This window comes from Bombus fervidus, chromosome 1 (assembly GCF_041682495.2).
Source record: "Bombus fervidus isolate BK054 chromosome 1, iyBomFerv1, whole genome shotgun sequence".
Classification (NCBI taxonomy): domain Eukaryota; kingdom Metazoa; phylum Arthropoda; class Insecta; order Hymenoptera; family Apidae; genus Bombus; species Bombus fervidus.
Window position 1 is genome coordinate 3,323,964 of NC_091517.1, and position 13,648 is coordinate 3,337,611.

Genomic DNA, 13,648 nt, shown 5'->3' on the forward strand with positions numbered 1-13,648 from the left:
TCCACTAGTTTGTAAACATTTACACGATCGTGTGGTGTTAAGGCTTAAAACTGAATATCTTTTTTATTGCATTCTTTATGTTAATGAGACGTATGCGGGTTGGTTAATTACATTTGTTTAATAAATGGCGTTAGAACAGTTAAGAACTAGCGCGACGATTTGTAAGAACTAAAATGTAATAGAAAATTATGTATATTAATTTTTACTTTTATTATATAATATTCTTGAAGTTTTTCGATCTGTTTAAGGGATGATTAACAGGTTAAAGCGGAAAATATTACATCGAAGTCATCGTTAAGAGTTTCCACCGATGATTAAAATATGCAAAATTTATGAAAATTTTCTTCGATAATTTTATTCATATTTAAGCTGAAAACTGTATGACGAAATGTATCAGAAAATATCACAAAATATCGATTTGAACTATCAAATCGCCTATTCACAACAATTCTATTTTATTATTCAATTGTCAAGTAATGTTGTATCTTCTATTACAATGTCGGGCTAGCAATTAAAAATCGTTTCTTAAATTGAACGACAGTCGAAGTTCTATTCGTTCGAAGTTCAAACTCTAAAATGTTATCTCATGGGACGGTTGACCAACGATTGGGTTCCGAATCGCACATAGATCGGAAGCTTATGGTCGAGCGTTTCTCAATTAACTTTCGCGGCCGCAAACGCAACGGAACTGGAAACTTTCCCTGTAACTTTCAGCAGGATTTCCTTCTCCCGCGTAATTCCTGTTGCTCGAGTTTTAAGCTGCCTTAACAGGGGCTTAAAGTTCCTCGAGAGATCACACTCTACGTGTACTTAGAGATTACAAACACGCGGATGTCGAATTCCGTTTTTCCAAACTGAGAAACACACGATTTCTTCTTCTCTTTCTTATGAATTCGTTAAATATCTCAGTAATTCTGATATATAGATCTATTAATAATTCTAAAATTTTAAAATTATTAGAATTAATATGAACCTAATTTAATAATTTGCGACATCGATACCGATGACTCATGTTTGATGTTTCAAGTGCTTTGAAATTCGCATACTTTGATCGTCAGCAACTCTAGTGTTAAAGTGGAACGGTGAAATATCTGTAGAGGACTTGTGTACGATGGTTGATCGTGAGATTTATTAGACGAGATTGCTCGTTGTTGAAACCGTCAAGTATATTTAAAATGTTAAATAAATAAGTACAGTTACTGTTCGCAAAGACGCTCGTACTAACGGATTCGCCAAGACAGTGTTTAAGTCGCAAAATAAGATCGCTAATAACTCGTTGATAACTGATCGATAACTCGGTAGATACTCGGTAGATACTTGTAGATACTCTTTCGCGCGACTAACTGATAACTGCTAGATAACTGAACTCTTATGGTCGCGTTCGTTTATTTATACTGGTCGGGGGAGAGCCGAAAATTTGAATTCGAGTTTGCTTTACGGTTGCACGGAGCGGCGACATTGTTTTGGCCACAATTTATTTATTATTACATTATGTGTATCCTAACGATATTGCTACTTCGAGGCAAAACAACAACATGATATGAATTTTCCTCTAGCTGCAATGTGCCGCTGCATATCCAAATAGTTGATTACCGAAATACAGCTGTGACATTAAAATATTTAAGCTTAGCTGTTTGAGTTAAAAAAAACGTACTGAAGTACTGAAGCAATTGCATGCAAGAGTCTAAGAGCAGAATGAATTATTCTAAGCAGTCTGTTGGTCCTAACAATTGTCTTCCATTTCAGGAGAGCTTGGAAGAGCGGGTACAAGAACTGGAACAGGCGTTGCAAGCAGAACGTCTTGCTGCGCAACGAGACCGAGCGACGATTACGAAGCTGCAAAGACAGATCAACAAGGTGAGTCAAACAAAACTGACTCTGATTTTAAGTAATCATATCGTATAATCAATCCGTGACTATCTACAAACATTATCGAATATCATATCTATCAAACACACGTAACTCACGAACAATTCTTACAATGCATAACTTGTTTGTGATTCATCGTAATCACGATCAGATAAGATATAATATATCATCGGAAACATACGAATCAATAACTGAATTATCAATTGCCCGTTACAAAAATTAAATCGGTTAATCGTTCGAAAGAAAATGCTGATTAAAGGGAGCCAGTGAGACGAGAAAAATCAAGAGAAAGAGATTAGACTTCTTCGAACGAGTTGCAGTTGCCGTATCGCGAGTTCGGGTAAACTCAGTGAAACGTTCGCTCAATTATAATCGCGCGTCTTTCCTTTCTCGCGATTTATTTCGAGTTGTGTAATTTAGATATCGCCTTGCAGCACCTGTAATCGCTTCCGTCTGGTTTATGCGACCTGCAGTTCTCGCGGAATCCGTTGAATTATCTCGCACCATTCCGCGGATTATCCAGAGACCAGTTATTTCGTGATACGCGAGAATTTAACTGCAATTGGAATGTATTAGGCAATTTACGGTGACCGTTGTGGCAGGGCTCCTGCCTAAGATAATTTTTCCAGATTAAAAACGCTGTGGGAATGTTATTTGATTTGTGTGAAAATAGCAGAATACGCGACAGTCGATTTATTAACGCACAGCAATTTATTAACGAACAGTTGAATTTTCAATTGGTCAACTCTTACAAATAAATCTCTCTTTTCTTACGAATTAAGCTCTGTTCATATACAGTAACTACAAAAAGTATTTCTACGCGTCCTTACTTTCCAATGAAACGTTTTCTATCGAGCCTTAGATTTCTTTTTCATAACATCAAATTTTTCTAGTTATATAAAGGTATAACTAAGTCATACGAAATTTAATATACTTGGAGCAAATTAGCATGTAGATCCTACAACAAATGCAATTGTGTGCAATTGTGTGCAATTGTGTGTACTGAAATTTAAAAATTCGTAATAGTAGCTGTATCTTTTTCCTGACAGATTCAGACGAATGAAACCTTAGTGTGATTCTCTCTCTGTCTCTCTTTCTCTGTCTGTGACTCCTGAACTTTCAAGATTTTTATGTCGAACAAAGAGCTAATCATCTTCATCAATAATTCTCTACCACTTTCCATTCGCGTAAGCAAAACATGAAAACATGAAAAACCACGCGAAGAATTCCCAAGAAACAGCCACTCTCTGGGATTCTCCTAAAATCCTTAGGATTTCACTAGCAGCACGAAGGAAGCAGCGTCTTACGAAGACGCATAAATTCCCAGCAGATCCCGGATAATCCCGTATACTCCCTTTTAATCCGTTCGCGTTTCCGAGTTTCTCACATTCGAAACGGTGCGGTGGAAATTGCCCTGGCTGAAGGAAAATGATGCACGAGCGGGACCAGCGTTCGTGGTCTGTTTCTGACATCGTCAGCCTTTTCCCTTCGTTTCAACAGGCCTATAAACCATCGTGACAAAAACAAACGGGGGTAACGAGTGGAAAAATCGGGAAATACAACAGCGGAACGTGATCTCGCATGATTTATGCGCTTTGGGTTAAGTTTCCATTAATGCCAATCCGGAGACTGACTCAGAGACGCGTTAAAATTATTTATTTCTCTTCGATACTCTGTGCGGAACGATTCCGTGCACGTGGAGAAATCGATACTGACGATCTCGATCAAACTGTAAACGCTGCAAAATCGAGCGAAGTTGTGTCCTGAGAATTTATGACCGAATTTTTCATAGTGCTGAACAAAGTGTCCATTGTGAAATGTTTTAACTTATCGGTTCATAGGTGATTATTTGGATCATAGATGATCGTAATCGAATGTTTCACTGTGATAAATGAACTGGAGTATTTTAAACTTTGAGTGGTATCAATCTATGTACATATATATATCATATTTTAGTAGATAAATACCATTAATCGTCACGATGTACGAAATATAAATTACAAGTTCTCTAAAATTAAACAATCCACGTCACGCTGTTATGCATCACCAGGATACCAGTTGATTAATCTTGGCAAGATTAATAGGACAACACGATCAAAAGTAATTTTTAGAAAGACTGTTATGTTCTTCGAATATTTTTGAGGCAATTGAGGCTAGAATCCCATCATAAAAATAAATCCACCTAAAAAGGATTAAGAAAGTGGAATTAAAAGAGTTTTTAGAATTCTTGAGTGTAGTTCTTAAATAAAATTTAGATATATTTAAAAGAAGTACAAGGAAGTAATACATATAACAAACGATAAAAAATTTGAAGTTTCTTTTTGAAAGGGAAAAAGTTAAGAAAGAATCTATAACACAAAGTCATTTTCCGGCTGATTTTTATTTTTTCTAGGGCTATCTCCGATTATCCTTTGTACCCATTCGTCCCCGACTCTTCTTTGTCTGGCTGTTCTTGTAAGTAAAAGGCAAAAAGGAGAAGTTTAAGGAGGTCTCCTGGTAACTGTTGGTAAGAGAGTTTCCCGCAACTTGCCGGAGAATTTCATCGGAGTTATTTGAATTTCCGCATAGCTCTCGAAGCTGGAACGCAAAAAATTCGCGGGATACTTTCAGACAATTTTCAGACCGTGTCTAAATCACGTCGAAACTTCGAGTTGTCTCTCCGACCAGTTTTCGCTGTCGAACTTCTTTCCTGGTACCTAAAAGGCATATGAAAATTCTTTATCTGTCTTTCAAAATATCTCATCTCTTTGACAAAATATTCTAAATACTTCTCTTTCTTTTTCTTACAGCCTCGTTTTAAACGCGTTAATACATTTTGCTGCTCTTATTCCTATCTTTCTTTCGTGTCAAATTTTGTTCTTTTCTCTTAACACGTTATAAACATTCGGCATACAACTTCGTTGTAAACGAATTAATTCATTTTTCTATCTTTTTCTTTCTTTCTTTCCTTCATTTACCGTAACAAACTGTACCATTCGAAGTCATTTTAAGACGACGATATCGCTTCTTGCAAATTTTTGTACATACTCTTTTTTCCTTGCACAATGCAAATATTCTGCATATATCTTTATTATATATAATCCTTTAATTTTCCTTCTTCGACCACGTCGAATTCTATCATTCAGATCGGATGTTGTCTTACAATTTTCAAATGTTATTTCGCGCCACATGGCGCACGGTTCGATAAGTCAGAGAAAAGGGTTGCTGGAAAGCGACGGATGGGAGCCATGGTGCTTCCAACTTATTTCAACGCCACTCGAGTAACACGCGTGCCGTGTACAAAGTGGTTGTCGAGGAAATAGCCTATTATTTGTAACGAATACAGGCTTTGCGAGATAAAATTGCTTAGGGTGGAGATTGTAAAGGGTCAAATCCAATGGAAATGTTATTCGATTATAATTCTACGTTCTTGGGGTTGCTATTAAACGTACACCACCTAATTCTATGCAAAATACGGGACGTTAATTTTTATTTAATTGCCATAGTAATAACAGTAGAGACAGTAAACTACAATTGGCACTGGTTGTTGTATATTGGAGTCCCATTTAATATTAAATTCGAATGGAATTTATTTTGCATGAACGCAGTCGTCAAATGAATACAAATTGCTGGTTTGATGCGAATACAATAATTGAGAAGCGTAAATATAATCTGTCATAATAATTCGTAGTATTCATAATATTTCAATTATATTGTGTTAAAAGATTCATTTGTTTTCGGTAAATATGCCTGCTATAGAATAATACAACAAACATAAATTAACGTAAATGAATAACTTGTACAAATTTCTATCGACTTATGATACGTAAAGTGATTCAAACTAGTCAAAAAGAGAGGATAGTCAAAAGATAGAGATATAAGTAAATTCGTGCACGCTTGTTGAATTTTACGAAGAAGAGTAAGAAAGACAAAGCACATTCTTGGCGAAGCAACGTTCCGTGAAAGTGAATTGAAAGGGAGGACAGGTGAAAGCTCGAGGCTCTTGAGAAAACACCCCGGTTGACATTGCAGCGTACGTATTCTTAGCGAAATGCTAATGCAACGATATTGCCAATTATGTGAGTCGTTTGCCGTGGAAAATTTCGTTTTCGTTGGTAACTTTCCCTTTTAACGGAATTCAACCTGAACGTAGTGCACCTCCTATAATCGAATTAATTTTCGTTTGTTATAACGTTCCGTCAGTAAGGAAGGAATTATCGGATTCTCAAATTTTTTATTCGACGCTCTTGTTAGAAATTTTCATTCTATATTATTCGTAAGTAAATTGCAGATATTTATGCATCGTATATTATGTATAGTAGTCTAAAGTAGATGTTTAAGACACGATCAGTCAGAGAGTAGTCGCTAAAAGTCATTCTTTCCGAAATTGTTCCACAGAAAACACCTCTAGCGTAAATATTTTAGGGGCTTTGCACTCAGATCCAACTACTTGCGTGGACAATGTCTATTCGAGATCAGTGATAGGAAACAATATATTTCCCCAAAAACTTCCCTTCAGTAATACCTTCATGGGGTGCACGCTCTACCGTGATGAAATTGACACTTCGAAACATTTTCACGTTTGGGGAAGAGTAATTCCTTGGCGGAGGGGGAATCTAGGGAGGATTCTAGTAATGCGAAGACCTTTTTAGAAAAAAAGATTCCAGCAATAAAAAAACAACGCTATAAAAATAAATAAATACAATGAAACTCCTACATTGGAAAAGAAGTTCTAGCCGTATAAAAAAAACATAAGAATTGCAAACAACACAAGGTTATCAAAAAAGTAGTTACTGACATTAAAAAAAAAAGATAGCATGTAAGACAACAAAGCACAGATGCTAAAGGGGGGAATTGCAGCACTAAAAAAAAAGATACCAAAAGAAGGAATTGTAGCCATAAAAAACCAGGACCACCAGAAATAGAGGAAAGGAGTAAGAAAGTTTTTCAGACTTCGTTTCTCGCTCGACTTTTCCAATTTCTACCTATGCACCTACATCGTGGCAACAGGTTGAAGAGTATCCTGATACTCTTAGAGTATCACGGTCCCACTTTTACCATTTCCCTACTACCAAGAAAACCCAATTTCCTGCTGAACATTCGAAAAAGAGGAAGCTATTTCTATGCGCACGGCCACACAAATATTGTTCTATCCTTGCCAAACAAAATAACCATCAACCCGAATAAAACGATTTAATGGTCGTTAACGCTGGCAACCAACTCCAGAAATTCCTCTCCGGATAGATTCTTTCGGTGTGTATACCTGCGTGCCCTTAGAATCCCTTGGCACGCAACGAATTCGACGAACCGTCGCCAGTGCGATTTGCCTTCGGTCCATTTGCAATCGGAAACGGCCTTAACTTTCCTGCCGTTTGCGGCAATGCGTTCCATTAACCTAACGGAGAGGACCGTTGGGGACGTCGCGCGAACGGAAGGGAAAGTATAAGGGCGAAGGGTGAGTTTAAGGAGAGCCAGAATCTCCTTCGTGCCAAACTGCCGCCTGATCCGGAGGCTTTCGTTCAACCAAGAATCTGCGTCCTCTTCTCTATCTTCGACTTTGCCATTGAACAATAGCCATCATTTTTTCTTTTTCTTTTCTTCTCTTTCTTTTTTTTTTTTTTTTTTTTTTTTGCCTCTTCCAGACGAGAAACTTCCGCCGAACAACTGCTAACGACGGATTAATATCTCTTTTAAGGAAGTTGCAGCAGAAGTTCTTTCAACAACTTCATTACTCGGAATTACTCGTTTGTGAAAGAGAACTTGAACGTTGTAGATTTTTTTTATTTTTGACGATTAATAAAATTAGAAGATGTGTAAAAGTATCTATAATGAAACGTGTGAAAATATTGAAATGCAAATATTTTATATTAGTAAGCTTTGAAGGATACAAAAAGTAAAGTTAGTCAACGTTACTCGGTTGAAATCAATTTTACTGAAAAGATATTCCAAAACAGCGAAGAAAGAATAATAAACGTAGTAGAAGATCTTTTGTGAAATATGTTACGATATACAAATAGACAAATTTTATATTAGTGAGCAATCAAAGATACGTAAGAAATAAAATAAGACACCGTAATTAATAGAGAATAAATTTTACTAAAATATATTTCACGGAAAAATAATAGTGAAATACCTTTTCCAGAATGGCCTTAGTGGATCGTGTAATGTTGCCAGTAAACTCAAACGAGCAAAAGTTAAGCCAATTGAGATAAAAATTTGAGGGTAAAGTTATATTTGCACGAATCCCTATCTCCAACCATACGGATCGCTATCGTTGAAAAAAAAAGAAACACAATTCTCCATCGAGATCGTAGATATCTGTGAAAACTAGGTCAGTCGCTGGAAGGAATGTCCCTTATCCGAAAAAAACTGGCTCCTGTTTCCGTGCTTTACAGCGACTTTATGGACAAGCTCGAAATTCGAGTAGATTCGAATGGTCGTTTTACGCACGAGGTGGACGATATCACGGAAAAATGAACTTACGAACGGTGAAATGGACCGGCGAAATGGAAAGGAAGGAACTAGAAGTATCGTATAGTATAGGGGACAGATAAGATACGTAACCATTTGCACCGAAACACGCCAGGGTTGTAAAAGCAACGGAGATCGTCGATCGTATTTTCTAAAAATGTTTTCGATTCTTTTTCATTGTCAATACAATTCATTGAACGAATAAAAACCATAGAAGAATTGATTGCAAAATTCTCTCTGTAAAACGGTAAAAGATATATAACGAAAAATGGCTAAAATAAATTCTAAAACGCTTTAGAAAAATATAGATCCATGTTGACTGCTAAAATTTTGTAGCTGCAATATATAGTGGCGGATTTACTGCGTAAGTATAATAGAAGATACAGTTGATCCATTTACTGAAATTAAATTTTGTATATCAGAAGTCCATAGCCTACAATTTGTAAGTTGTTAATGCACCGATATTATTACTTGATAAATTATTCTACCATAGCCAAAATGTAGTAACGAAAGAGCGTAATATTATATCAACAACTATTAGATATTGAAGTATCCAACTATATAACTACGTGTCTTCTTTCCCTTCTGCACACGGCTCTTTCCAGAATGTCTCAAACAGTGTTAGACGAAGCAGTGTTGAACGTATCAGTGCTAAGTGCAATAGTGTAAATAGTATTTACATGTCGAACACTTAAGTACGCAAAAACACTAGAGTATCCAAATTATTGCAAATATCTAAGTACTTAAGCATTCCAGTTACACAAGTATCTAAATATTCATCTATCCCAATTAATACTCGAACATCTAACAACAGATACCTACCGAAACATTAAATTAAAGAATATTGAATCACAAAAATACCAAAGATCTCAACTCCCACAATCCTAGTAATCCCCCAAGTGCTCGATCACTCGATTATAAATACTCTTGCGTAAACGTCTAAATATTCCATTACGAAAATACTCTCCAAAAAGACTCAAGCTACACTCTGTATTCTTCAACCTTTTACTCTTCCTGGTACATCCAGCTCGATCCCCCAAGTAATGCCTACAGCACGTGGCAATCAGCTAAACAGGGTGAGAAAGTGCGCGATCTATTGGACGATCTTGTGGATCTTGGACGTATTCCATTAGCAGGGGATTTCTATTCGGACGAGAAGAATCGAACGGCGGAGACACGGTCCACGTGTACCGGGACTTTTCCCAGCCGCCTTATAACCTACAAGATCCGAAGCGTTTAGTAGACGCGATCCGGTCCCGGCCGGCGTAAATCACCCCGATAGGGAAGCGCGTCGCTACGATTCCGACCAGAAACGAGGAAAACCGGACGACAAAACGGCAGTTCACGCCGGGACCCAGCCATTCAATTAAGTTTATCTCCGGCCCTTTCAGACCGCGCGCCGCGTCCACATACATCAGCTTTCTGCTGGAATCTTGCAACCTGACCACGTACCCATGTGCCTGCTCCGGTTTTTCAAACCTACTCTGCACTGTTAAGGACGTGTACGCAGCTGCACGGAAGAACCTAATCTAAAAATCGTCCAGCGTACAGCCATCCTCGGAAACCCGCCGTGTTCTTAAGGGATGCTGGAATCGTGCGGTCGAAAGTATTTCTTTAAAACGGGCTCAATTAACAAACAATTGCTTGAAACAATTCAAAGGTCGCTGCGCTATATTTAGTCCTGTTTAATCAATCGAAACGACGTTCTAGGAGATTGATAGATGGAAATATATATATAGGAGTGTGACTGGCTTTAAGATAAATTGGCTTTAAGGTATTCGTTTTAAACAATGCATAGGCACGAGGGTTGAATGTAGAAATCACGATGATGCGAAAGATGATCCTCCAATTACTTTGAGTACGGTAGAACCACGCTGATATATATCTGTTGAAAGATAACTAATTTATATAACTGAAGTTCATATATAAAGTTTATTGATCTTACTATCTATGATTTTTGTACATACAATAGGAATTCACTTGTAAATAATTGATAACTCACATTAAGATAACTAACTAAAATTTCTTCCAAATAGAGTTCTACCGCAGTGTATTAAACAGTGCATTTGAATTCTACAATAATTGACTAGTATTTATTAATCATAGATCGCCACTTAGAAATATAATATCCTTAATAGCACAAATTCAAGTTAGTTATCCCACGCTATTTATCCATCGTATGGAAACAAATCATGTACGCACAAAAAATACATATTTGATAGAATGACCACCCTTTAGCCAACAAACTTACGTCGTATCATTTCGTTTCCCCGTATCTGAGACGAGAATCGTTGGCAAAGCGTCGTTCCCTACAGGCGTTCTAATCTTTATTGAACATAAAATCAACCATAGCGCCGTTCTCGTTCCAACGTGATCGATAACGTTCGTCCAAGCTTGCTCGAGATCGCCGTGGCTCGCAATTTGCTTCCAATAAAGGTTCCTCCCCGTAAAGGTTAAAGAACCTGTCGCTTCGACTGTCTTCGTCGTTGTTACATCTATGTGCTACAGCTTCTGGGCTTTTCGAAGTGGAAAGCCACCCGTCGCGACGGCGCCACACATCCACACGTACACGCACATCCATATGTCCATACACTACGGGCCAAAAGTTTGGAATTACCTTTACGACTCTACCTATATTAAGATTCCTGCTAATTTTTATTACTAATTCAAATATTAATATCACAGATATCAATAGCAATCGTCTTCGCTTCGATAAATTCATAATTAGAATATTACAAAAAAAAAGAAAAGAAATTGAATCTTTTATATTCTGCAAAATTGGGAAAAAGATGGGCGAATGAAATACGAGTTTGGTTGATCATAATACTCATGATGGATTAAACGCTGGTAGATTTTAGTTACTTATAAATTAATAATTTAAATTTTAAAATTTATAGATTAATAATCTCCTATCACGCAACAGTAAAAATTACTTAACTTTACGAATAAACAAAGGTAACATTAGTGGTGTTTTGCATAGTCAACTCTCAGTGGCTAGCTGCTCCTTTGACCATACTACAGCTACTAGGTCTAATAGCTGATAGATAAAAAGAAAAAGCTATTTGCTTTTTTTATTCCCACAATATACAAATATACAACGTGCCTACCTCGATCTCTGGTATTAGACTTATCTCGACTCTAGAGTATTATAAACCGAAATGGTCACATTTATTAATTATGTCACTTGACATGTAAAACAAACAGGATATTCTAATCCCTCTACCGTCTCGCTAGATTTCTTGTCAGCTCTGCATAGTTGTGCGAAACTTTTGGTCAGTAGTGTAAGAGGAACATGTACATATGTACTATGTCGTCGTTGATACAATAGCAACTTGGCCCTTATTTCTGATCTACAGTTACGCGCTCTTCGTCGAAATTGTCTCTCTAAATGAGAGTTAGGTTACGTCTATTATCGTTTCACATTGTTCATTGTTACGTTTATGAACACCGATCATACGTGGTGCCGTAGTTTGGCCACCGTCCACGATATCGCTGTTTTTCTTCCGTTTTCAATCCGTTTCGAATTGTTTCTCGCTGTTTACTATTCAAACTCGATGAATTTTATTGACAGACAGCTTCCAGTTGCGGGTTGAGTGTATTAAAAACAAATAGGAACATAGCAGGTCAATGGATGTTTGAGTGGCGGCGATTTATAAAAATTCGCGGACTGATGGACAATTAATAGATTCGGTGATAGATTTTATCGTTCGTAGTATTTATTCGTGAAAATTCCAATTCCTATCGGTTTAACGTTGATGGTAAATTGTAGAAAAAGTTTTCTTTGTACGAGGGAAATTTAAAAGTACAGCTACAATTGCAAATAAAGGTGACTTAAACCAAATAAGAAATAAAAAGAAAGTAGAAGTAGTGTTCTCAGCCTCTCCAGACGTCAAATTATTTTGCCACGCGCAAATAAATTCAAATATTGGATCACTTCCTGTAAATCGCAACAAAATGAAGGTGACAAATGACCCAGAAACTTCAAGGGATCACAAAGATTAACAAGAAGATGATGAAAAGTATATCGGTATGACGGTAACACAAGCATTCTCTTGGAGCACGCACGTGCGTGATCAATGCGTGCTCATCCGTCAAGTCCAGAACATTAAATTTCCCGATCGAAATAAATGAAGGTGTCTCATACATCATCGAAGGAATGAATTCATCTTCCGTTAATGAGTGATGCGGTCCCCATGGAGCTAAGGAGGATACGCAAGAGTCGGAACCGCTGACGGCGAAGGGAAGTCGTAACTTTAATGCGCAGGACGACAGGATAATCATTATTACACCGCGGCTCGTCTGCGGGGGCGTAAACCGGATGTTGCCCCGCGTGCTCTGCGGTTCCGCCCTGCGGACGAAGCTTCTAATCTTCCAACGAAACTCTGTTGCCTGATGTACAAGTGAGTTGCATTGCTACTTATAATAAAAAAGAGATTTTCCTAAAAAAATATGTAGCTTTAAAAAATAAAGTTACTGCAAAATTATATTACGCGGAGGATAAGAAAGGAAAGGAAAGAACTTATTTGAATTTAGTATTAGCTTCGGTTGGATTAGATTTACTACATCTTTAGTAACTTTTTGTTTTAGTTTTATTTATTATTCATCTCGAGTGGTATTTGATTTGAAATGCTCAGAAGATAGGTGGTATAAAGTGTGCAAAGTAGTATTGTAAGGGTATAAAGTAGTGTAATGTAAAATATAAACACGGTTTATATTTTTCGTTTATGTTAGTACCACAAGTTGTTTAGCCCTTCATTATGAATTTAGATCATGCGTTTTGTTACTTCATTGTAATTCCCGTGTGTAACTTGGACATATCTAGATGTAACCGATTCCAGCATTGATCTTAACACATTGAATACTATCGTGATCACCGATGACGATCGATGTTTAAATTAACTAAAATATTCAAATTGAAACGACTTATACACATTAAATTTCTAATACTTCTATCATTACAACGGCAATATACAAATAATAAATTTGCTATGAAACAATCCCTTGAACAATCCTATTCTCCTAACGAACGGAAGGATCGATCCATTAACAAGGTAGTACCTCACATTACATGGAAGCAGCCGTGGCTCACGCATGCCAACATTTTCACCAGTCTGAACCACTTGTTCGACGTAGCCAAATCGCAATCGCCTATCACCGTGTCGCATCGTTGGTTGCTCGTGTTAACAATGGTATGCCATAATGGCGTCGTTTTCACGCGGCACGCGTATAACGAGTCACCGCGATGGCGTTGACGTATCGCGGATATTTGCATGCGGCCGCAATTTATCTCGCGCGTCTCCGCAAAGTGAATCTTAGAATTGCTGTTGGC

The 13,648-nt window shown here is 37.3% G+C and overlaps 1 protein-coding gene across 8 annotated transcripts in view; it reads left to right on the forward strand.

Annotated features, from left to right (window-relative positions):
• LOC139986835 (uncharacterized) overlaps positions 1-13,648 on the forward strand; it is a 388,837-nt gene that overhangs the window by 290,736 nt on the left and 84,453 nt on the right. For all 8 annotated transcript variants that reach the window (XR_011799729.1, XM_072002492.1, XM_072002509.1 and 5 more), the window contains one exon: positions 1,747-1,857. Coding sequence is in view for 7 of the 8 variants with exons in the window: in XM_072002492.1 (XP_071858593.1) it covers positions 1,747-1,857 (111 nt within the window). In the remaining variant the exon portion in view is untranslated. The remainder of the gene's footprint in view (positions 1-1,746; positions 1,858-13,648) is intronic.